Source organism: Prenolepis imparis, unplaced genomic scaffold, assembly GCF_030444845.1.
Source record: "Prenolepis imparis isolate NDT839.2.m4 unplaced genomic scaffold, iyPreImpa1.0 SCAF_15, whole genome shotgun sequence".
NCBI lineage: Eukaryota > Metazoa > Arthropoda > Insecta > Hymenoptera > Formicidae > Prenolepis > Prenolepis imparis.
Genome location: NW_028141173.1, coordinates 2,212,688 through 2,239,825, shown reverse-complemented (window position 1 = coordinate 2,239,825; position 27,138 = coordinate 2,212,688). Strand labels below are relative to the sequence as shown.

At 43.1% G+C, this 27,138-nt stretch overlaps 2 protein-coding genes across 2 annotated transcripts in view; one reads left to right on the top strand and one right to left on the bottom strand.

Moving 5' to 3' along the window:
* Window positions 1-27,138, top strand: part of LOC145946208 (uncharacterized) — a 327,696-nt gene that overhangs the window by 242,371 nt on the left and 58,187 nt on the right. Inside the window, exon 8 of the mRNA XM_083055734.1 lies at window positions 6,173-6,325. Within this exon, the coding sequence (XP_082911860.1) occupies window positions 6,173-6,325 (153 nt within the window). The remainder of the gene's footprint in view (window positions 1-6,172; window positions 6,326-27,138) is intronic.
* On the bottom strand, window positions 10,635-20,939 carry LOC145946007 (uncharacterized). Its single transcript, XM_083055354.1, has 3 exons — window positions 20,905-20,939; window positions 19,764-19,955; window positions 10,635-19,442 (listed from the first exon to the last, which is right to left on the bottom strand). The coding sequence occupies exons 2-3, from the start codon at window positions 19,953-19,955 to the stop codon at window positions 10,860-10,862; spliced, it is 8,775 nt and encodes a 2,924-aa protein (XP_082911480.1). The 5' UTR covers window positions 20,905-20,939; the 3' UTR covers window positions 10,635-10,859.

The following is a 27,138-nucleotide window of genomic DNA, read 5'->3' as shown; positions in this document are numbered from 1 at the left end:
ACAGCCCCGGCTTTCTAACTTTTCTCATTGTCAGGTCACGAAACGCGATGATGTTTCTACTAGGAGAGATTATACGAATCGGTAAGAATCACTAGGATGGATATTGCGACCGCGTTCTGTGACCAAGCGTGTTTTCTATTCTCAATTTACTGGAACAAATTTTATATCAAAAGTTTCTTCAAACGAATCAAAGATTTTTCAAAGAAAGAATATACATCTATGTATGTCACTCGAAATGAGAGATATTTAAATATCTTTGTCAGATTTAAGAATCAAAAAATATTTAACAGAAAAGTTGTGTGTACAAATAAAATTGATTAATGAATAATTTATTCTTTAAAATCATCTTTAAAATAATTTTAAGATTATCAATGTTTTTTTTTAAATGGTATTTATTTCTGACTTGATTATTTGTTTGTTTCTCAAAGACTTAATTTTATAATGTTTTTTCTTCCTCAAAATTTATTGCTTCTGCTATAAAAAAAAATTATTTTATTTAGAAAAATAGAGTTGTCTTCATATCTTCAATCTTAAAACTTTTTAGCTTCTTTTCTTATTGTTTAAAATATCAGAAATATTTCAGATGAATAAGAATTAATGGACCATCTCTAAAATTCTCCGAATACCTCTCACTCCTCTTTTTGAGCGTACTGCACATTGATGTTACAGTTCATAGGGAGAATTTTACCAGAATTGTAAAATATTCTTCTTTTCGCAACAGGTGTTTGATATGTATTGCAAATTTCGCGTAATTCGGATTACTATAGAGAGCTCGATTCGCCAGATGAAAGAAGTCGACAAACGGACTCCGACAATCTCTCGTACGTAAAACGCAGCTTCCGATGAACTTTGTGGCTGAAGAAGCTGTTGAAACGGAGGCGTTCATTATTACGGACCGATAGGAATCTACTTTGGGAGGCGGAGGGAGAGAGGCAAATTTCGAAATTTCGCCGTCGAAAATTAATCGGCGAACGGCGGTATTTATGCGTGCATTATGCAACACCGGGGGGATAAGACTTTCGGACCACGAGAGGAGGTAACGGGGAGGAGGAGAGCCCGCCGCGCCGCGCCGGCTAATTGAAACGCCACCGCGTTCGAGATAAGCCCCATTGCGACGGAGAGTTATGAGACAATATTATGAGGCGCCCGTACGTCAAGCCCAAAATTAATTTCGGCCATCGCTTTGCGCGACCGACCGACCGACCGACCGACCACAGATAGCGCGGCGCCTCCTCTCTCTCTCTACATCATTACGACGAAACCGTATCGTCCGCTCGTCGGACACCCATGTCTCTTTCTCCCGATCGTTATCCCTCGCCGTTATTGAATTCAATGCTCGCTTGCGTGTTCGCGTCCGGGAACGTAATTCTCGACGAGACAGAAGGATGCAGAATCGTAACATGAAATGTCATCCTCCAGCATATGTTTGTGTCTCTTGTTCTTTCGCGGGGATGAAACGAAGAAGCGTGCGAGTGTGTTTCGTCGATTGCATCTCTGCGAGAGACAAGTACGCGAATATCTCCAGGTATCTCCGAAAGCAGAGACATACGCGCATCTGGAAAGCACGCGTAGGTATGGGAAAGCCATTAGTGCAACCGTTTAATGCAACGTACGGGACACGCCACGTTAAGCGGTGGCACTTGCAGCGTCCGCGCGTCGCTCGTTAGCCTGATTTGTCGCTTTATTAGATCTTAGTTTGCGTTCGCGTCGGCGAGCACAGGATCGAGAGGCGGACATTACGCGGCCGGGTCGGATTTGCAATTTGCGTAAATTAGACGATTGCACACCAGCCTTCCCACCCCCCTTCTTTCTCTCTCTCTCTCTCTTGCTTCACATCACCTACCCTTCCCTCTTCCTCCACCACCTTCGGCCGATCTCGTACTCTAGCAGCGGCGTACCTCTAATGGCACGTGTAATCGCCCGATAATTTGCACCGCGCACTCTAACTCGGCGTTAATTGACCTCGGCCGTGCTAATTAACGAGACGCCGAGATTTACGACGCGGGAATTCTTGTTACTCGGAATGTTTGTCGATCGATCGAGCAGCTCTATCCGCGATCGACGTGGATGATTAAATTTGCTACATCTCGTGGAATGACAAACTCCTATTTGTCTATTTACAAATTATTTTCCTCGCAACATTCTCTGCTATTATACATACATATTTAGAATAAAGTACATACATTCTAAAATAAAATATAATTAATATACAAATTTAAAATTATATACATATATTTTTCTATTCTCAAGAAGTAATAAGCATAATATGAACAAAACTCTTGATTAAACTCGGATATCTTCCTAAATTCCCTTAAATCTTCCCTTAAATTTATTTTACATATTACAGTAAAGTTCATTTTAAAATGTCACCGATTGAAACAGCTGATTCCTTCAGTGAAATTTCACTGAAGGACTTGCAATGTTATACTGATTGTGAGATTATTAGTGACTATTCGCTGCTTTTCAATGATAATACTAATTTTATTTAAGGGAGTACATAATCGAAAAAATAGAGATTGCAAGAAAAATAGAAAAAACTATCTCTAATTCATCTTTAAGCGGACTCGAGAGTTGCATTGTGCAAATATGTTCTTTCATTCCTCATCTATCCGCGCGCTTATCCGTATCGCAGATACAACGATTGCGTCAATGTCAGCGGATGCGTTTTACGTCGCCGGACCACGTCACGTTCACCTGTATCGACGGTCATAAATCCCGGGGATCGAGAGAGTGACGGCGCAATGGGCCGAGAAGCTGGCAGCCGGTTCGGTTGCGCGAAACCACCGCGTAGCTACGCGATATCGGGCGGTTGTTAAGAGCCGAGCCTTCCCGCGGTGCGGAGGGTCGATTTCACCCCCATCGGGGAAGATGCAGAAGAAGGGGGGACCACCCGTCGCGGGGAGGGAGCAATTGGCCGAATCGAATGTCGTCGCCCATCTGTTGTGGCAAGTGCGGAGACGGGACTTGGGCTACTGTCCACGCATGTAATACATATGTAATATATATCGTATGTGTATGCATACGCAGCTATATATATATAGTTGTCACGCCGCGAGATCGCACCCTATCGCGGCGTTGACGTCGCAATTATTTCGTTAGATCTCTCCCCGGGGGAGAGACGCGCTACCATCTGTTAGACGATGCGGCGTACACCGTAATGTATACGCGACAAAATTACGATCAAAGGTATGTACACGCTGCGGGGCAGGAATGCGATCCGGAGGGTTGAACGATCGGTTGTTTCTACACAATAATGTCGCAATTTCTTTCTCGGAAGTGTCTCGAATTTTAAAGAGCGCTACGAGGAAAATAAAATAAAGAGACTCGCAGTTACATTATAGACCGTTCCACGAGCGTATCGCGAAGACGCGGATACGAAAAAGTCGATACATCGGCCGGAGGGAGAGCGAAGCGAGAGGGGGAGGAAACGGGATAGGGATGGGAAGTTTGCGAGATAAAGCGCGGAGCGCGCGAGACAAAATTCATCCCCCTCGCTGCGCCGGAACAGAGGGCGAGGTTTGCAGAAGGGCATCCAGGGAGGGAAGAGGGAAGAAGGGGGAAGGCAAGCAAGCGAACAGTGGCAGAAGAGGGCATAAATCAGACGGGCACCCGAAGGTACCGCGGAATACAAAACAGAAGAAGGATCGCGCTGGCGTCGCGACGCTGGAAAGAGGATCTCAGAGCGGCCGACTATTTTCCAATAATTTACCTCGGGACGTCGGGGAACGGCGGTGGAGGGCGACGGGTAGATGGTTTTCCGGCGTTGGAGGAGAAGGAAGAGGAGAGAGAAGGAGAAGGAGGATGCGGGAGGAGGGAAATAGCGGTCGGATGCCTACTGCTGCTAGAGAGCGCGGGCGAGCGCACACGACTGACACTATCGCGCCCATAAATACTGGGGAGCAGCCTCTGACGTCACCCACCGGGGGCCCGATATTATACTTTATCTCGAAACTAATTCCCCGCGAGCAGATTTATTGCAAGAAAGGGGTAAAAAAATACATCTTCTCTCTCGGCCACCCGCTCGCCCCCTTCTCCCTCTCTCACATCCCAACCTCCTGCGGCCTCCCATCCACCTGACTTATCGCGTTAATGTAAAAGTACCGGGGAGGATAGCGATGGTTTTCGTCTTCCAAGATCCGGTCTTGATCCGCGTCCTAATTTTACGACGTGTTTTTGCGTCCGCGCATTTCGTCTTCCTTGCATTAAAGTACACAATACAAGCCTTTATAAAGTAAAATGCACTCTGTTAATTAGTAAACAATTATGGCTTAATTGCAAGAGTTTTTCGTTTCTACTTTAATACGGGTGGCTTTTTAACCATCATCTAATTTTTACATTTTCCAAGTGAAATTAGTGCCCAAAGGCGCATTTTTTGGGATCAAACAAATGTATGGCGCGGAGAAAAAAGTGTACGTCGCGAAAGAATGTACCGTGCAAAACGCGCGTATGGTTTGAAGGCAACAATATATATCGGAGATATATCGGTGTGTTATCTCTCTAAAAGATATATTGTACAGTAACTCTCGCGTACACTTTGGCATACACACGGGTATACGCGGGCGCGCGCGGAAAAAGCGGACATTTTTACGAGGAACCCGCGCGCACGATCTAGACGATATTGTTCCGAATCGAGAGAGGGTGATTCTTCTCGCGCGAAAAATATTCCAATGGCGCGGAATTATTTTTGCGCTCGCCAAATCGCCGCGTTGCAATCGTTCGCTTCGGGCCGATGATTATTTCCAAGTATTTATTAAACAAATATAATTAACAAATTATATATTATATATTATAATTATATGCGAAATAATTAGAAAGTATAATTGAAAAAAAATTGAAAGAAGGGGGACTTGTTTAGCCGCGAAAAGATTCACCGACGCGATATATTTACCCGGTTACGTCTTTTCTCGCCGAGCAGATAAATCCCGTCTCCAATGAAATGGTTTAATAACTGCGGGATCGCCAATAGAAAAAACGCCGCGCGATATCCGCGAAGCGGGACAAGTCGAGAAATATGAAAACCTCGGAAAAAGTCCCGACGTTTACCTACACGTGTAAGCGGGCAGTGGCGTGGCTATGCAAACACACATACATATACGAGGGACCACTCGCATTTCACACACAACCACACATACGGATCGTGTCCTCACGTACGTCCGAGAAAGCCCGGGGCGAGTTTTACATTTTTATTCCGCGTTCTCCATTTTTCTCCTCCCTCGCAACCTACCATTCCACCCCCAGCCGGTGTACGAACGAGCGCGCAATCAGCCACCCCTGCGTGCCAACCATCCCTGCCGCGGTTCGTGGACTGGAGACGCTATTTCACATTCAAAACATCCCTTTCCCTCCTCCCTCTCGCGTCGCGTCCTCCTCATCTCCTCGGTCGAGCCTCGAACGTCCTGGCGTATCTCTGGAAGGAATACAAAACGTGTGCGGCTCATGCGTGGAGAACTCGTGGCGTATACGTACGTGTATGTGTATATACCTGCGTTGTTGTATATGCGCTCGGTGCGGTCCGGTTTTAATTTAAAAAATAATTAAACCGCAAAAAATATTAAGCGAGCCCACACCCCTACATTTTTGTTTCTCCCCGTATTTTTTCGGCGGCGCTCGCCGAAACACATATCACAAGGGGAAGTCCCCGCCCGATAGGACAATACGATTTTCTTTCGTTCTCTTTTTCCGCTTCCGGCCCTCTCATACCCCTCTTTCTCTCGCTCTCTCTCTTTCGCCCTTTCCGCGCATCTTTCGCTCACGTAGCAACGATGGCGAGGTCCAGGGTGTCGCGTATATGACTGCGCTCACGGCAAGAGGTAATTGGAAGCACAAAGAGAATAGACACGGATAACCAATGTCTCCATTAAGCGCGAGCCGATTGCGGCCCGCACGCTCCACTCCCTTCTGCGCTTCGTCTCTCGAGGAGAATGAAGGGGTGTCCATCTTCGGGGTGTGGGAGACGGTATAACTATGGAATTCTCGGATAAGCCTTGTGAAAGTGATGTATAGCAGCGCTTCGTGTATAGGCAATATCGCACATTCGCGCGATGACATATTTCAATTTTAACCTTCTCGCGTCCTTCTCGCTGTATCGACTTGTGTAAATCAGATGTTTTGTGAACGCATCCTCCACATATATATCCGACATATGCCAAATTGAAGTTTCTTTTTGTTGCAGAGACAAAGATCTTTGGTTTCGTCGACTCGGAGAGCTTAACGCGCATTATTCTCCGCAGCAGCGATGTTATCCCATCGTAGGATTGGAATCTTGTTTGGGATTTTACGATCCTCGGCGACAAATCCGGACACTTTTAGGACTCTTCGACATAAGGTAGGTTTTATATATATTATCTCAGGTATATTACGGTCCAACAAGAGCACGAGAGTTCGTGCCATTATTATTGCACGCGACGATCTTATATTTATTAAATATTTGAGTATTCAATTTACAATTTTAAACAACTATTCGAAAATCTTTCGCGATTTCTGGTCAATAAAATTTTGCTACTATTATTATACTGAAGATATCTGAATCTTAATTGCCGAAAGAAACACTTATCATGAAGAAATACGAGCTTCGACACACTATTGCATAATAAAAGCACGTATAAAAAATTCACTAGCGAAAAATATATCTCTCCTTCCCATATATTGAAATACTTGTGATATAAGAAAAGATACGGGAAATATATTGTAAGGGCGCGCTTTTTGTGGCGCCACGATGACTTATCCCGATGTAGGATCATGAAATCCTCGGGGAGGATTCCCCCCGCGATCTGCGACTGTTAGTCGCGTCGCTGCGAAATTCCGGGCGGATTCGGGCCCCTGAAAATAGTGTCGTTGACCGAAAAGCTGGAAAATGCTACATTGTCTCAGGTATTGTTGGGGCGTCGAGTGGACGGAGTGGTCCCACTTTGTCCGCTCTCTCTCGAAAGGTTTCCCTAAGATCCTCCCATGTTCTATATACCTATCGTATGCCTTTCGGGCCTATACGAAAGGGACGATCCCCACTGCGACGATGGGGCCCCTTAATCCGCGCAAACAAAAAGAGTTGGCACCGACATAATGAGAAGCTCGTAATGCGAGACTATTGTTACGAGGCTGCGCGAACAATCGGCCCATACCGCGTTAAGCCCTGTAAACAGTAATGCCTTTGGCGATGGCGATTCGATTCACCTTCAGGTTTCGTCCCCGCGATGATAAACGTAAATTATACCCCCTCCTTTTCCATTTATGTATATTAAGCACGCGCCCGGATGAATCTGAATTGTTGAATCCGACAGAGATTCCTCTTTACCTATTTTTCGTTCGCGACTTTTAAAAATCGACGACGACGGTCGTAACACACGTGTTCGCTGCATCGCGTGTACATAGGCGATGCATTAATGTAATTATTATTTAATATATGTATCGGGAATGATATCGGCGAAGGGAAGTGAGGAGAGAGGGGGGAGGGGGAGAGAAAGGATATATAAGGGTACCGGTAACTTACGACGTGCGCAGAATTTATGAGCGTCCGTCATGGAAATAGGCAGGTCGTCGCTTAATTAACGTAATCTTGCAATTACGTTGAACTCGGAAAGTTTACCTCGTAATACATTAATTACCTTTAATTATATATATATATAAGTTGCCGATGCAAAACGAAGACGCTGATTACGGAAACAAGTCGTATTACTTATTCCCGATCTCTCTAGTTCCAGAACGTCGGCAGGTCTCTCTGCTCTCTCGATGTTTCGCTCGATATCAGCGGGAGAACGGTTATCGTTATCGTATCTAAAGTCGATCGGACGTGCGACATCGATAAGTCGAACGGGACACCCGCCGTTAAATATCGAACTCAGGTGTCTCGCACCTGATGCACCTGCGCGACAGGTATCACTGCGCGACCGTCTACGTTCGATATTGCCATCTGCGTTGAACTGGCATTGATCGTCATTAATAATGAGAACAATGTCCAAAGAATTTTTTAAATGTGACATTTTACGCAAAAATTTTTCGGCACACTTTACTGATTTGTTCTCTATTATGTTCACAAAAAATTAAATTATTATTTTTACTAGAAAAAGAATTATATATTGTGTTTTATCATATGTAATGTATTGCATCACATTATAAGATAACATAGTGCATATAATATGATAAAATATATTTCTTTGCAACTTTAACTGCAAATAAAATTGTGATGTGATAGAGAATTTGAGAACTCTGCAGTATCTTACCAAAATACCTACTACTTCTTGTGTATTTTTTTTAAATAAAATAATAACTTTTAATCCGAGTTAGTACGTGAAAAATATGTATATCTACATCACGGGAGGAAAAATAAATGTTCAAGATTTCCTTTTCTTTGACACGTTAATCGAACACGGTTATAAGAACGGGAAAGGATTTCAGGATATTCTTCATCGGGGTTGATTGAAAAAAAAAAAAACGAAATTCAATTCGTGCCTTCGTCTTGTCTTCGCAGTTGCGCTTCCTTGACGAGGAAGAAGGGTAAAAGGCGCGCATCGTTAAGACGTCGATAAACGCGCGAGTTGCGCGATAAGATTGGAGAGGAACGAGAGAGAGAGGAGAACGTGGTGCATCGAGGGTGCATCTGCGGTACGAATCTGCTGGTTTACGGACCGTGTGCACGCGTCTATATAATTATTCTCGATGCAGGATACACATATCTTTATAAGGAAGGGCTTGCCGTATACACCGCGCGCCGGTATCCGCCGCGATATCTTTATGGCTTATTGCAACGCTTTAGGCAACTTCGTGATCAACGTGAGGAACAACGAGAGAGAGAGAGGATAAGGAGAGAGGGGAGGTCCATGATCGCTCAAAGCGTTTCGCCGTTCCATCAGATTTTGTTCGAGGTACATAATTGTTTAACGTTACCGCGGCTACATGAGGGAAAATAGCGAGATTGAAGATGCCGAGGGTCTCTTAAAGGCGTTAGACTAAGCAATTTTAGTCAAGTTGAAGGAAACGTATTATTATACGACGTTAATAATATATTACAAATGAACATAAGTGTTAAAGACTCGAGACGAGCCGGTTAATTGTACGAATTCTCGTAGAGATGATAATAATGGTATAATAATTAAATTAGGAAACAATCGCAAAGATATAAAGATTAATTTTTCAACAATTTTAAAATTTTCTCTGTAAGAAAAAAATTATTAAAATTCGTGGAAGAAATCAAACGAGAGGACAATCGAAATTAAGAAGAGCTGTTAGCTCTCTTTCGCTCTTGTTTCCCCTCGACACGATATATTGTCGCGAGAAAGAATCATTCGCGGAACCGCAGGCCGGTCCCGCATATGCAGTGGACGTTTCGTGTGACGGTTCATCTTACCGAGATAAAGGAGAACAGGAACACACACTCAGATGAAGAGATAAATAGATTGAACGCGCGGGGAATCGTAGCGTGCGGGAGAGAAAGAGAGAGCTCGGGAGAGAATATACACTGATTCAAGGGATCAACAATGCCCTCATTCAAGCCTTGTACACACGGGCGCATTATTGAATTCAAGCCGCCTTCAGACAGATAGAAAGAGAGAGAAAGCGTACAAGAGAGGGAGAGAGAGACAGAGTGACACGAGAAGGGCAGGGGGAGAGGAGAGCGAGCTGAATGTTATCTATATTATCCGGGCAAGGGTTTTAGCCGCTCACGCTGTTTGGCGTAGATCTCTGTCTTCTTCTCTCTCTCTATCTCTCCCTTTCTCTCTCGTGAGATTATCTTCCGCGGTATCTGAAGCCGCAGCCGCGCGCCGCCGAAAAGCGAAGTGCTCGGGCCCGGGGGGTCGAAAGGAAGAAGGGCGCACGCGGGAGGGAAAAGGGAGGTGCGCGAGATCGCCGCGAGATACGTTTGTGCCTAGTATACACGTCTAGTCTCTCCAAATCTAATGTGACGTCTGTGTCACGTACCTCCTTCCACCGCTGTTCCGTGTCGTGCATAAACGGTCCAGGTCTCTCTCGCTCTCTGTCTCCCTGTTTCTCGTCACTCTTGTCGAAAGTACGCGCCCCTATATGCACGCGTTGTTGACCGTAGCTTCCTGTCCCCCCCTTTCGACGTGCGACATTGCGTTTTAAAATCAAGAGTTACCAGAGGGATGCAAACATCACTCAGAATGATTAGTTTCGTTATTTCGCTAGAAATATTATATAGAGCAACTTTATTACAAATAACAATAAAGCAACTCTCGAAGCGCGTAATCTATTTCGAGTATGCAATCTGCCTTTCAATCAGGAAGCTAATCGAAGATCTTGGAGCGATGATTAATGTTTTTAATCTGGATTTTTGATTTTTGAAAACGCGATGAGGATTCATCATATCGATGGTGACACTTGATTACTTAGACGAGTATCTAATACATATAATCTAACATATGTATATCTAATACATAAAACGATGATTCTTTGCAAAATACTCGAAATCATTATCGATATAATAGATAAGCTATATATGAAAATTAATTATCGTTAGATCCGCTGAGAGGTTTATCTATTTCCAATATTATATTGACAATATAAATCACATTATTTTTAAAGAATAAATTATGCAAATAATTATACATTCAAGTAAAAAGTAAAATAATGTAATGTCGAAACATAAAATGTAGAATAAAATAACTGTTTGTAGAATAAAAATCACACTTTTATAAAACTTTTTCAAGCTGTCTTGAGAATATCTATTTCATCTGCAAATTAATCGACAAAAATATTCTCTCTCATTGCTATTTCATATTATCAAATATTATTAATCAAGCTTATCTTCCACGCTTTTAACGAGTAATTGATACGGTCTGTCAAATATGCGACAATTTAGCGAATAATCGATAAGTATCGATACCTTTCACGAAATTTAATTTACCTTATCGTTTCTCATACTTTTTTCCTTCTTCTCTCCTCTCTCTCCTCGTATGCCTACTAAGATCTTTCTTCACGGTTCTCGTCTTCTCGCCGGTATTCGTTTCCTCTGTCATCAACTCCCTTATAAGAGACTGATTTTCTTTATCCTTCAACAACATGTCGCTGAGCATCCTGTCGATCGGCGCACTTCCGTTCAAGTCATCGTACTCGTCGATACTGGTATCCGGTTGAAGAAGATCACTTTGAGACATCGGCTCGTGATGTTTTTGATTACGTGACGTCTTTGACAGTTTCTCGAATGGCGATTTCCGTGTCTGAAGAGATTTAACTTTCTGCGCTTTAATCGAACTGTCGGCGCTTTCATCAAGATAGTCGAGATTGTTTGATTTTTGATTCGAGTTATTTTTCAATTTAGTTCTGGCTTTTTGTACCGCTTTATTGACGGGAATCTTGAAGAAAATATCGTCAAGTGGCGATGTTGTCGACCGATCGTTCTTCTTGTTCTTCGTGTTTGCATGATTTGTGACCTTCGTGTTGAGCTTGCTCGATGTTGTGCTTGTAGTCTCTTTGAATCGAGACGAATCGGAATTTTTCGCGTTTTGCGTAGAATTGAATCTTTGTCGAGCGATATCGTGCTTATGCTGAGGACCGCCGATGACGACGCGTGACTTGTCCTCGTAGATGTTATTCTGACCGGTAACCTGCCAGAGATTCTCTTCCTCGGACGACGATATAGTATTGAATATATGATCGACGGCGGCCTTCAGCGATTCCTTGTTCTCTTGAAAAGAATGCGAGACGATTTCCGTGCCGAAACGATTGTTCGGCGCGAGAGATCGAGACTTGGAGTTGTGAGACGTGACGTTTAAGAACATTCTCAATTGCGGCATCATTTCCTCGTGAACGACGTCAACGTTGAGATCGACATCCAAGGCTCCAGAACCGTCCAGTCTCACCTCTGGTATCAAGTTCCTTATCAACTCCTTCGCCTCGTCGGGTACTTGGGAAAGGTTGACGAGATGCTCGAACAGCGCTTTCAGATACGCGCCCCTCGTCGTGTATGCCATGTGATCGAAACTCGTAGCATACATGAGCTTTTCGTACTTCTGGAAGAGCAGTGACACGTTCCACACGTCGGGATATTTTATCGTATCGATGGCACGCATTAAACCATACATGTCCACGTCCATGTTGGAATCGCGCGCGTCTTTCTTTAGCTCGATCGGCTGCGCGCCAGGTCCGGTGGTGATGATCTTGTCCCTGAAGTACTCGAGAGCCTCCTGTTGTACGGGATCCTGTTGCACGCTCCCCAGTTCTTGGCCCAGATCCATGATGGCTTGCAAGAGTCGACCCTTGGTCAAGTATTCGAACGGATCCCTGGGCAGATTCAGTTGACGCAGCAGATCGGGAAGGGAAAAGAACTTGATGATGCCGCGGATGATTCTCTCGTCCTTCGTCTTCGGCAACGCAAAGAACAGTGAATACACGTTGATATCGTCCATCGTTCGTGGCATTATATGCTCGATCCTAGTTTTGTCGTACAGAGTACGATTCAGGTAGTTCAACTCGGTTTTAAATTCGTCGCCCTTCGGTTGATCGGTCACGCCCTTCAGTAAACGCTCGTTCAACGTATATAGACTCTGATTATAAGTAGGATACGGCGTATTTGTGCTGTTCATCAAGACGAACTGCAGTCCAACTCGTAAAAGATATTTTCTGATGTTTTGCAATTTGCTCGCGTGGTACCTGTAATCAGGCATCTGTTTCAACACTAACTCTATCTCCTCTTCACGAATAGCTTGCGCGACAATTGGCTTCAAAGCCTCGATACTTCGTCGTATTTTGTCGTCTATGTCGCCCTTCTCGGTCGCTTCTAGCAAGGCCATGAGCAACTGTTTCGGCGTGTCGTCTGGCAATAATGTCTTCTGCACGACTGGCAACTGTACTTCCTGACATCGCATAAGTACTCTGAGATCGTCGTACTTACGATCGTTCGAGATTTCACCAATGGCCAGATCGACGTCGTACGGTGTCGGTTTCTCGTCGTAAGATTTTGTCTGATTTTGTGCAATCTTTAACATTACATCGTCGTGCAAAAACACTTCCATGTCGTCGATCACCGATTTACTTCTGATCAACTCCGGTTTACGGATAAATTCCCTCATTGTCACGCGGACCATGGTTTGTGTTGTTCCCTGGAAGAAGCCGCGATAAACGTCGATGGGCGCGGTCAGAACGTTAACGTTACTTAGCAAGTACAATCTTAGCGCTATAAATTGCACGAACGACATACTATTTAATCCGGCAATTATGTTCTGGGTGAACTGTTCTTTGTCGTATTTAAGCTTATTATCCATACAGGCCTTGAAAGTGTTCTTCATAGCACCGTTCTGCACGTCGCGTAGAAACAACGACGACATATAAGTAATTAATGCCCATTCATTGTGAACGCTCATCGAGCTGGTCTGAAAGCGATAATTCGGCGGCAATATTTGAATCAGATTCTCGTTCGTCAAGACAAAATCCCGGTAGCTTACGCACGGCACGAAATTCATAATCTCCGTTTGTTTGAGAACCGTTATACGATCTTGAGGGATCTCTACCTGTTCCGGCAACGATTTCGTGTTTGTCTCCAAGTAATCGAGGGCGGAGAACATCTCGCTGCTCTGCAGCTCCTTGACGTTTCGCAGAGCAGCCAGCAGATCAAGGACACGCAGCTTGAAGGTACGCGATGCACGATAGACGTCGAGATCCCAGGGAAGAAGCGACGTGATGTCCGTCTTCGACAAGAATCGCAGCAGCGGTTTTATCAAAGTGAAATGAGCGCACGGTATCGTTCGTATCAGAACTCTCACGTGCTCCGACGTGATGTCGATGTCGGGCGCCATATTCAACGTTGCCTCGGCGTTGGTCAACGCCTGTTTCGTACTCATATCCATGGGATTAGCCTCTTTGCAGTAGTGCATAATCTTGGCAAGTTTCATCTTTCGCGATCCTAAGCTGGCGAAATCGAAGTGAATGGGCAGATATGGCATCAACTTGGTTAACTTGCAATTTGTTATGAGCAGCTCCACGTTATACGTGCTCAACGGCAACGGCAGTAACAGTCTCTCGATTTCCGTGTCATTGACCGCAGGTATATTCGGCATCTTACTGATGATTCTTTTGGTGAAATTGATGGATTCGAGCCAGGGTTGGAATGTATTGCTTTTAGATAACTCGCTCAAAACTGCCAATACTCGAAGTTTTTTCGTCTTATAATCGGTCAACTGGAAATTCGTGGGCAAGGACGAGATGATTTTCGCGGTCGTCATCTGAGCCTTGAGCGGCTCGATCTGCTTATACTGCTGGAACGGAATCTCTTCTACGATAGATTTTATATCATTGCTGTCGACTGCCGCCTCCTCCAGTATTATATTGGAGCTAACCTTTGCTAATTCACTTATGAGCGCATCGAGGGCTGTTTTTAGTTTGTCGTTCTTCGCGGATCCAAGAGTTATTCTCAACAACGATAGAAGATTATGCAACGCCACTTTAGCGTTAAGCATTCGTTTTAGATTGAAATATCCGGGCAACAACTTGATCAAAGTTAGAGGTTTTAAGTATTTCTTGATGAGCTTAACGTAAGGTATTCCCTCGACGGGAATAATATTCAGGAGTGGCGTTAAATCATCCTGCGTGATACTTGAAACGTCGGGATATGTCTCTACTTCGCGGACAAGTCTTTGTAATTCCGAATGAATGTCCGTATTATTTAATTGCAATAGTTGTCGCAGTAAATGTAACGTTTTCGTTTTATATGTCGGCCGGTTGTTCAAGGTAAATGATTGCGGCAATAAAGTCAGCAGATTTTTAGGCTTGAAAAATTCGCGTAACGGCTGGGAAATATTCAACGAATCGATGAATTCGAGATCCTCGCTGGACGGCTGCTTGTGAGAAGTCTTACGAGACGATCGCCTCCCCGAGCTAGCTTGTTTGCGGATGGATTTTCTCACGAAAATCATGGTTTTATAGAGAGTCGTTCTGTGTTTCAAACTGGGAGACTGCAAAAAATTATACAGCACGGCGGCGAGGCCATCGATTGACGCGCTATACTTAGTATAGTTAAAGTTCGGCGACAGATATTTGATTAGAGTATCATGATTTAAAAATATCTTGAGCGGAGTCAGATCGTAATTGAGCTTGAGACTCGTCAAGGCACGATGCATGCTCTTAACGTCCTGTTCGGTAATGAAATTGAAACGTTTTTCGAGATTGTCGCGCAACTCGGTCGCCGACTTATAGATATTTTTGTTCTCAATGTCGCTACTTTCGATCAACGATAACAGATGAACGAGTTTTTTGTCCGGAGTGGAAAATAGATTCCAATTCGTGTCCTTGGGAATGTATTTGTATATCTCTTCGGATTGTAGAAAGATCTTGATGGGCGTAAAGTTTCTCTTGTGAGGTATAAGAACCAGCATCTTCTCCCAGTCTTTCTTCATTAGATATTTCTTCGAGGACATCTTGCCAGAGCCTATTGTCAACGCCAAAGCATTCTTCAAGGACTGCAGATGTTTTCGCATGTTATAATCGCTATGCATAGTTTCTTCATACAACAAATAATCAACGATAGTGCTGAGTAGTTCGGTACTGTCCTCGGACATGTCGGAGAATATCTCTGGGTTTAGGTAATTTAATACTTCAGAGTCTAAGATGGAATTAAGATAGTCTACGTTTATTTGTTGAACATGTTCGAGTTCCAGTAGCAACGGTCTAAGTTGATAACCGGTAACGATTGGTTGATCGCCCAACTGCTCGATTTTAGACCGCAATTTTTTCAATTCACGCGCTGCGGTACGATTACCGCGGACTTCCGGTGAATTCGCTATCTTTGATAACAGAACAGTTAGCGGCATGTTTGACTCGACGATCTCATTATCACGAGTGAAACGAGATAGAACGTTGACGTTGAACAGTTGCTCGATCGACTTGAATTGTTGTCTGACATGATGCGGGATGGACTTCACTACGTCGTCGAGATCCGAGATCGATGTACCTGCGGATTCTCTGCTGACGGGTTCGATATTCCTCAATATCGAGAGTGCGTCGTGAAATCGCGTATCGTTATTTATCTGGCGTTGCTTCCACAGAATGTTCAACAAGGTGCGATATTGTTTCGTGGGATCCGCAATCGCGAAAACAGTACGGCCGAATTTCTCATTAAAGTCTCGTCTGTGCAATAATAATCTAATAGGAGCGAGCTCGTAAGTATAAGTGATTCCCGCGTCATCGAGTACGGTCAACAAGTCCACGTCCACGCCGAAAGAGAAAACGTCCTGTCTAATAGCGCTCAACATTTCGAAGACCTTGTTGTTTTGTGTGATCACAGGATGCTGCAGCAGACTATGCAATAGTCCCAGCAGCGATGCCTTGGCTGATCTACTGACAGGCACGGTGAGCTTAATCTTGTTGAGTCCCGTAGCAGTCAGAAGATTTCTCACGGGATCGTAAATGGCCGCTTTCGCGGCAGCAACGGAGCTCTTCAGTAACTCGACTTTCGTTTTCCATCCATTCAATCTTGTCTCGACCTTGGATATAATTTTCATTAAAGCGAGGTTATCGGCAACATCGGTCCGACGTTTCGCGTGATGTAAAATTTCCAATAACAATTCCTCCTTTTCTAGTGAATCCGAATTTCTGAGTTCCTCCGGCAGAATATCATACGCCCACTCTGGCGTCAGTAATTTTTGTAGTGGTTTGGCGAAGGATTCGTCAGGCAGGAACGACACGGCTTCACTGATTCGTGTTTTACTAGCGCGCGACTCTTCGTCCGAATTTTCATCGTATCTGATTTCCTTCAGCGCCATCAATGCGGCTCTCGCCAGCTTCCTCGTTTCATTTTTAGCGACAATTTCTTCGAGATATTTCTGCAACCAAGCTTGTCGTTCGTCGGACGAAATCATCACGTCTTGCAACTTGCTTACTTGTTGCAAAAGCGGCTTGTAGACAACGTTGTTCGGATCCTGTAACGATTGTATCAGGTAAGCGTACATTGGCGTTTGACGAGATTGATTGTCGCCGTCCAAGAAACTCAACGCCGCCCGGACGCGTCTCAGCAGCAGCTTTTCCGCGCGTATTGCGTGAGATTCGGTGAAGCTTCTCAGCAGTATAATCAGTGCGTCGCGTGGGCTGACCTCTTCCAACATTGTGAGATTTAGTTTCGGCACGAGCGTCATCAGATTCGATTTCTTCAGCAATAGAATCACGGGCTTCGCATACGTATTGTTCGGTAGATACTCCAGCATCGCCTCTAACGTCTGCTTCTTCAAGATCTCGATGTTGGTTAGATCTTCTTCCAGAATGCTCATCGCCTGTGTCACAAGATTGGCCAGATATCCATCCGATGCAATTTTATTAACGGGATAGCTCAGAACTTTAGCGAGGATGGTCTCCGGCGTGCCGCCGATAGAGATGTTCAAGTCGCCCACATTCGTATATACGGACGAGTTTAAGATTTCGTCCTGCAGCGTATTATTGCGTGATAACAGTTGCTGAATCAGGTAAACGAAGTCGACTCGATCGAAAGGTTTGACCGGCAGCGGCGATCCGTCAATGTTTTCAAGAGCGAAGCTCAGCGCCTCGGAGAGAATCGGTTGATCATTCTTCAAACTCACCGTCCGTAATATCAATAAGAGCCTCTCCATCGGCGAGTGCACCCCGGCTAGACTGAAGTTTGGCGACAGATATGTGAACAGCTTCTTTTTCTTGAAAAGTATCTTGAGCGGCAAATATCGCGGATCATTTTCAATACCCGGTAAATGCTTTAGAAGAAGCTGCAGATCTTCCGAGGTGTACATGTTAATCAGTAGCGGCTCCTCCAGATAGTCGCAGGCGTTCTGGAGAGTTCTGGATAGAGACTCGTCGGATTTCACGGAAGCGAGCGCTAGCGCCCTTTTCAGCATAGCTAACAGTAGGCTTCTGGGAGTCTCGTACTTGAATTTGTTAAATCCGTAGCCGAGGATGTCGAGAATATTCGGCTTGGATAGAAAATTCAGCATGGGAGCGAAATTCTCACTTCTGAAAGCGTTCGGTATGCGCATCAGCAGAGAAAACAGATCGACTTCCACGTCTGTCGAGTCATCTCTCTGAAAGATAATGCCATAGTCATATAGCGGATTCCGTCTACCGGTCAGAGCGTCGGCGCGACTTTTGTAGACAAAGTTATCGATGGCGATCGCTTGCGGCTTGCTGATCGGGATACTCCTCAAACGACTCAGCGAGAGTAACGTCAATTCCCAGGGATCGTCACTCGCCAGTCTATTTCCGAAGGCATAGGTCCACGGCAGATCCTTGGACAGATGGGGACGTAACGTTTCCATCGCGTCACTTATGTTTTGCTGCAAACACGGAGTTTCGAAGGAATCCAGATAATTGTTTACCTCGTATTGATTAACCGGCGCTGTGTAGGCGTAATTGTCGTCATATATCAATTTTTGCGAAACGAAAGTTGTCAATAAAAACAGAGGTTTACTCAGATGCTGCAGATTCGACTTTCCACGAAGACGCGACAGCATTTGTAGAAGAGCATGATCGCCCGTTTCGTAGAAGGCAATATCGAGATCTTGAAGATGCGAGTCGTCGAGACGATCTGCGAGATATTTCGCTACGGCGGTGACGTTGACCGGGTAATAATTGCTCGTAATCGTTAAAAGTTTCCTCGGATCGTTCTTCCACCTAGGAGTAAGCAGATGAGATTCCGTATCGAGATTTTGAAGCAGCAGCGAGATCGCTTCCTGAGTCGCCTTGGATGACAACTTGTCCATCTCCAGACGTTCGAGGATGGTTCTCAAAAAATCTGTCACGTCCTCCAGTTTCGATTCTATATATTGCAATAAAGGATCCTCCTCGCGCGAACGTTCCCTCATTCTTTCCGCGACGAAATTAACAGCGTCGTGGACCTCCGGATCCGTCAGATCGAACGCCGGATAATTCTCCAGTATCGCCGATACCGTGCGTAAATTCAGCGTTCCAGCATCGTTGCGAGTTGCTTGCAATAGAGAATCGATGTCCTTCGTCAAAGACAGAGGTCCGCGCTTATCGCGAGAGATCGACTCTATCACGTCCGGATCCACGTTCAACAACATATCGGTGAGCGACGCTTCTTCCACGACGGCACTGACATCTTGGAAGATGTTTATACAGAGTGACGCGTATTCGGAGACGAAGCGATTGCCGACTCTCTCCAGCATTTGCAGGAGCTTGTACAGCTGCTGCTTCGGCAGCTTGTTCCTCAGCGCCGGCAAGACCGGCAGCAGCTCGTAAACGGCAACCCGACGATTTCGTACGGCGTCCTGAATGATCTCGAAGGGTACCCTCGCGTCATCGTCGAGACAGAACAGAAGTACGCGACCTAATGTCGTGATCAGATTGCCTCGTAAAACTACAGCAGCCTCCAGACGCGATAAAACGTCTTGCGACGTGTCAGTTGTATTCTCGGCAACGCTTTGTAAGGTATGATTGACTGGTGTCAGCGACTTTCGCAGACTAGGGCCTATTCGTCGATTTGCGCAACGTCGATCGTAATGCTTTCCTCCATGTGAACTCTATCAAGCGATAGAACAAATGCAAAGAGGAGCAAATTTAATACTTTAATACTTATCATCTGTCAATCTCGTACTGAGAAATTATTTGAGATATAAAGAAAGTAACAAATATTTGTGAAATTATTATGGATTATTATTAATTATTGTTTAATTTACTAGAAGAATATTTCAACTGAATTAACATTATGAAATTAATTGTACTTGCTTTCCTGCCGATACTTGCGTTAATTATGTTAAAAAAATACATATAGAAATGTAATGTAGAAGGGGCTAAAATTGAAGACAAATTTATTGCAAATATTATCTTATTTACGCTCTCACCGATGCTTGTCGTTCAGCGACAGATTCCGCGAATTGACAGAGTAATATTGACATCGTTATGGTCAGTATCGCGATCCAGTTTATTCGAAATGGGATTCGGAGATTTGCAGTATTATGTTTGAGCGACACGACCCTTTTCCTTTTCAAAATACAGTCCACATAATCCAAAACTGGATTCCTCACATTTGCCATCTATAGAGAAATATCAAGTTACAATTGCGATCTCTCTCTTTCTCTCTAAAGCTGTTTGAAATTTATTTATTCATTGTCAGTCAAAAAAAAAGATAAATGTATTTTTCTCTGCGCATACTTAAAAAAAATAATTTTCAAAAAAATATTAGCTAATAAATAAATGCTAGTTATAATTCTACCATTGATTGTATACTAATCAATGCCTATTTTCGGTTGTAATATTATTGTCTTGAATCTTTATGCCTGCGTTTTATCACGACCCGAATGTTAGCCATGCTAGCTATACGAAATAAAAACAGCTAACGCCGATAAGAAATTAATATTCGCATCGAGTTCAAGGCGTATTATTTGTATGTCACACGTTGGATTTATTATTTGGTCTACGATCCGCTAGTTGTTACGAGTCGCAATCTCGCGAAAATGAATATCGTACAAACCACTTTACAACATACTCGCTATTTAGAAGTACAAAAGTAATAATAATATAGTATTAAACACGTGGATGTAAAGAGAGAGAGAGAAGCAATAAGAAAATCTGTGTAAATACATATAAATATAATACAAGTACATATATGATATATGGACATTATTTTTAATATTGTCAAATTAATTAATTAAACTCATCTGCAAATAAATGCACACAAAAGTATATTATCTCATAAAAAAATTACTCAATGTCAAGTACGAATCGCAAGGTTGCAATCAGCGCACTTAATGCAAAATGTCGTGATTAAAAATTCTTGACACAATAGAACACATTAATTAACAGATAATCTCTCCATAATCGTTAAAGAAAAAATTGAACGTATTCGTTGCGATAATCGATATACGAACTTGTGTTAAAAGCTTCAAATAATCTTGTATCTAATCAACTAGCCATTGATCTAATCTACAGCTAGCTATGATCACTTTCAATCATTAGAGTCAACATATATTAAGAGGGACTTACCGTGTAACGAATACAAGGGATACACGTATCCCTCAATAAAGCGATTTGTCTTTGCAAGTATCTCTCTCAATCTGGAGTATTTCGCGTGTTTCGCGACTGAAGGAAAAGGAATAGAGACTCGTCGAAGAGACGTCGACCGACGATCGGCCCGTCCGCGTCTGTACCGTCGTTAATCGGATCGGATCGATGCTGTGACCGATTAAATCGGTAGCGCGATAGCGAATCGCTAATCGATTTCGAAACCTTCCTCTGCTCCTCGTTCGACACGCGCGTGCGAATCGCCGCTGCACCGTCGACAGAGTGAATCAACGTGTACCTGTTGTGCACACGTGGTTACGCGGACGAGGAGCGATAATGCGGCGAGACGTGTCGAAAGAGCCGGCGCGAACTAAATCCTATGAAATTTCATTCGTCGCCGTTGTTTGGCCTTCCTCGCGCGTGAAAAACTGTGGAAAATTGCGCCTAGCGATTTTTTTCAATCGTCTACATATCGTCTGCGTCGATCTCAGTTCTGAACTCATCGTGCTGACAAACGCGTTGAATAAAATGCGCTTAACGATTTATAAAAAAATGATTTTATGATAAATTTACTTGTAATTAATTCTACGGAAAGGCTTTTTTTAAATCCATCTTTTATATATAGCGCTCTATTCATCATCATCGCGAGATTCGCTCTAAAGATTGGATCGATTTTCCAAAAGAAAATATTATTTCTGTTATTAATGCTCCCGTTAATGACGTATCTAATCGACTTGTCTGTAAAGACGCTGCGAGGGGAAAAACCAGAATCATTAGCAGATTCCATTCGTTTCAAGCATATCTCGTCGAAAATTTATGTGCATCCGCGCATAAATATACAGATATAAATATATTAAAAATTTTATTCGCATTTTTCCTATATTTCGCAGAACTTATCACTTTATAATTTTATTTCTGATTGCTTCTCCCGTGCACAAATCTTATTGGACGAAAATTAATATTGTGTATTTTCCCAGCATAAATATGTAGAAATCTTCTTATTATTAATATCTCAATTTATATTATTCTTACTTTTATATGGATATTTATTTTAACATTTTATATATTTCCAAATAATATTTTTCGATTGTTGCATCGTAAATTAATGACGATACATGTCATAAAGAAACAGAAAAAAACAGATCTTTAATTGTCACTAAATATATGATTAAAGGGGAGCTTTGTTCGAAGTTTCTTTTTATCGACTTCACGGTGGCATTCGCATACATTTGCCAAACGCCTCGACGTTAATAAAAGCGTTGCATCGTGCGTTCCGAGAATGTTAGTTTCTTGCGGCGAGAAGGAGCCTCTTTCCTTATGCGCGCGTGCTCGCCGACGCGTGCATAACGAGGCCGTGTCCTAAGAAATCCGAAAAAGTGCTCTCGCGGGGAGAGAAAAGCAGATGCGTCGGCTCGGCTCCTTGACGCGCAATTGACATCGACCGAGGCGGAAAGGATCGCTGACAGGACGTCGATGAGTTATCGCGTCTTGGTGCGTCGCAATTAATATCGTCCCGCTTAACTCTCTCCCTTTCGATGATTGCCCGTCGTTGCGGGTCCATAAGCCAAAATCGCAAATAAATTATAGAGACGAAAGATTCAATGATTTTAATCCACTCTATATGAGTCGCAATCCTACTTTCGATCTCAATCTAATATTTATTTTGGTGTATATTTGTCGAAAGCTTCTCTTTTATATTTTTAAATAGGAAACTGTACGTTTATCATTTGTGTGTGTGAAATATAAAATAAAAGCTCGATTTTTATATATAAATTAATTTATAATAAATTATAAATATATATTAAAAATAAATATATAAATATTTAAATAATTAAACAGACAAATTAAACGGACAAAAGCATCATCGATTATCGCGAATATATATATTTCATTGCGTCGTCTCGCTTCGCCGCGCATTAAAGAGGGATTACGAGGGAACGTTATTAAAAATTTAATAACGGCCCTTGGAGAAACACGCTCGCGGGAACCAGATGTATCTCGCCGTGTAATTGCTGCGCGAATCAGATAAACTCTCCGCCGAACTATCGAACGTTTTCGAAAAATACATTTTTTTTACACTACGATCTCGCAATCACCGCGCGATCTCGAATTAACACGGGCCGTATAAATCAGCATTATTTCTCGCAGAGAAAACATTTCGATATATACCGACCGGAAAAAAAAGGGAGCCGATCGCGAGATTAATTCTGTATCGCCCGTTCGACGACAATCGAGTTTTTATAAGCGGCTGCATAATGCCGATAGCTTATCACACTCGCATCTCTCGGAAAACGGTGCCTCTGCCTACGCGTACATTTATAAACTGCCGCCCAGCAAAAAGGAGACATTATTTTCACAAAATGCATCGCATCGTTCTCATTGTGTCGATCTCTCTCTCTCTCTCTCTCTCTCTTTCTCTCTCCCTCCCTTTTTGAATATATTTATTTGTAAATTGCAATCAAGTCATTGGTGTATAATTATGCATTTTTTAAAGATATTTGAGTTGACACTTTGCTCTTATTTTCAATCTCAATTCACAAGATAAGTTTATGGCAAAATTATAGATTAAATAGTTTCAAAAGAGAGTGATCCAAATATGCTTCAAAAATCAAAATAGATGTTAGATTAAAAATTGAAATCGACAGTAGAAGAACTTCAACTTGAAAATACTCAGGAATATATGAAAATTCTCGACACATCGTGTATATATTTAAGAGCGCGCGCACACACACATACCGGAGTATTTTCATTTTTAAAGATATACTTTACAAACATGACTTTCTGGAGCATCTTTCGTGTTACCTTAATAACGTCATAATCAATTCCCAGGAGTGCGTGGAGAGATTGAGAAGACTTTTTTTTTTTAATTCATCTCTCTCTCTCTCTCTCTCTATCTCTCTCTATCTCTCTCTAAAATCGATCTTACGACACGTTCGAGAAAGATCACAAACATGATGAGAGAGAGCAATCTTACTGACAAGCAGCGAGATCTCATCAAACGACATCAGACCGTAGCGATCCGGGTACAAAAGCGATGACACGCACCCCATTTTGCGCCGACAAGTCTCGTCGGCAAATTTTCCACGTGGTACGACGTGACTTAATAAGGATATCTCGACGGTTTATACTATAGACGACCGTGTGGGCCATTCGCGCAATCTCGACATGTAAATTCGCTCCGGACGATGTTTTACCGGAAGACGTCTTCTTCCTCTCTCACGGGGGTAGGCAAGGGGGTGGGGCAGGGGGAGGGAGTCCGTAGCACGCGTATTTATGTATAGACGCAGAAGAAACGAGGAAGAGAGAGCGAGAGACGAACGCCCCAATGCAGATGAGATGGTATCGCGCGCAGCCTAGTAATCGCGAGGATCTCAGAAGTCCGGACAATACCGGGGCCCGTTCTCCACTGTTCGGGAACACTCAAACATCGTGTGACAATGGCGCCGAATGGGCGACAGCTGCTTAACGCTCGCCCTCGCGCCCTCATACGATTCTCCTCTCTCTATCGTTCGCGGGGGAATTTTTAACGGTAGATTTTTCCCGCGTGGCGGAGAAAAAAAGGATGCAGGACTAGGAGAAGGACGAGGTTTACGCATCCGTTGCGCGAGGAAGAGATGCTGTGAACTATTATGTATAGGAGAGCCAGAGCTCTCGCCTGCGTCTTTTTTTCTCAAACAATCTGAAGGAGGTTTTAGATCTGTCTGTTTTAATTGCATTCAAATTTTTATTCTCTGCATTAAGAATAAGATGCGTGTTTTGAAAGAAAGAAGAGGAAAAAAACATAGAACGAAAGAGATACAATTCTAAACTCAAACAAATATCGGTACTATTGTATTAAATAATTATGTTAAACAAAATTGCAAGCAGTTCGTTTATACCACGAAAGAGCTTTGCCTCAGGATGACGTAAAGCACGCGTTTCGGAAAGGTGACACGCGTTTGCCAGACGAAAACGCGAGTCCCCACAAGGAAGGCACAAAAGGTCGCCGAATAACGTTGTAGTTAGTGGTAAAAAGCAAAGTGTGATAGCGTAGTACGAGAAAAGCGAGGCGTCCGATGCTTTCTCTCTCTCTCTCTCTCTCTCTCTCTCTCTCTCTCTCTTTCTCGCTCCATCCCCGTAAAAACCGAAAATCCGCAGATCGGTGATCGGCGATAACCGAAAATACAGCTGCAGTTTGCGGTCACCCGATGCACACGGTGGCCGTAGATGGCCGATCGCGATTACCGAAACATAGAACGGGCCCCGAGCAAAAACGAGATGGAAACCGAGAGGGTGACAGAATGTACGCGTACAAGGGTGTGTATATAGACGTGTGTGAGAGAGAAAGAAAAAGAAAAAGAGAAAGAGAGGGCAAGAGGAGAAGAAGAGCTCGTAGAAAACGTATTTTGACTGGAACAGCCGTAATTTGGCGAGCATTGTGCTTCGAGCATCTCATCGGGAAGAGGAGGACTCGCGACGACGTGCGGTTTTCACGAGAACGTTCTTCGCATAATGCTGCGCGGACGCATAAAACGCGACCGGTCTTTTTCCCCACGGGCGCCCTCCGAGAAATTTGTTTGCGCTTGTTGGTACCGTCGAGTGTCACAATCGTTTGTGTGTTCGAAGGGAGGCTGTGTCGGCCTATTGTGGTCGCTCGATCGTAGTCACATTCGAGACGTTCGCGCGTGATAAATTACGAGCGCAGCTTGTATCCCGACTCGATCCCGATGACCGAACTTTCAAATATATATGTATATATCTCTCTGGATTATATTTCAGTTATAACACGCGTAAACATTGGAATATACAAAATTGAAAGAGTAAAATTATGTGGATAATTATAAAATAATTATGGAAAAAGAGCTGATGAAATTGTATACATAGTGTAATAGCTTTGGCAATTATTTGAGAGAAATATAATATAGATCTTGAAATATAATATAAAATATGATTTTTTTTCTGAAAGTTTTCAAGCACAGTTCAATCATATAAAAATTCGAATTGCTTCGAATTATTTATTTTATTATTTAGTTCCAGTGAATTGAATGATATGATAAACCGAGAAGGAAACGGCTCAAATACCTTTACAAATGAAAACGAATAATCTTTGTGACGCTTTGCTTCACGAATTCAGGATGTAACTAATACATTATCGTTTCGAGATATAGACCCATATCCTGGGGGACTCGCTAGTAGCGCGATAGAGGCAGTAGGAGGTCCTACGATGTCCTGGGGGTTCTAGGACCAAACGAGCAACGGGATATCAATCTCACCACCTGGCTGAGACAGGGTTTTGTTTGGACTCACGTACAAGTCACTCGTATACTTTATTCTAACATCTATATTTGGTTCTAGAGAGAGAGAGAGAGAGAGAAAAAAAAGAGAGAGAGAGAGAAACAACAAATTTTTCGTGCCAAAAAAAATATATAATCTCAGAAAATTTTCTATATAAATGACATTTATTAATTTCAACATTAGAAGCGATTTCACAATTTTATTCTATAAATTTATCAATAATAAAACCATGTCAAATAAACTTGATGCATTGGATATTTTCGCATATATTTCGATATTTTTTTTAAAGAACACGTGTTTTTTTCTTTTTTACTATAAACCCAATTATAGATTTCTGAAACGATCGACCTATCGCTGAGTCGCGTTGAGTTAGTTAAGTCATTCGTTAGAATCATAGGGATGTTCACCGATGTCGCCGTGGAACGTCGGTGTCAGTGACAAACGAGCGGCACCGTCGCGACCGAACCCTCGTCACACCGAGGTCCATACCTCGAGGATGGCGAACACGCATGTGACCTGTCCGATTTTTGGGAACGGAATTTTTTAATAGGGATCGCAATCGCACGGCTCCGACGAAGCCCATTCATAAAGACACGAGGAGACACGACGGAAATCGTCTCGGCATCCGAGATAATTAGAATCGAAGATCGTTGATGTTATCGAGACGAGCAACGTATTTGTATCGTAAATTATCATCGCTCTTTTTGACTCTTTCAGCTTTAACAATAAGTCTCTCGTTTTCTTAATTTTGTAAGAGAGAAAGAGAGAGGTGTGCAATTTTTTTAAATGTCAAAGTCAGTCTTAAAAATATCGGAGCTAAAAAATAGCTTCCTCGAAAGAAGCAACAAGTAAATCTCTCTAAAAAGAGAGAGAGAGATACTTGATTATTTATCGTATTATTTTTTCTGTAAAAGGATCTAATATTTCGAGTATATGGATTTG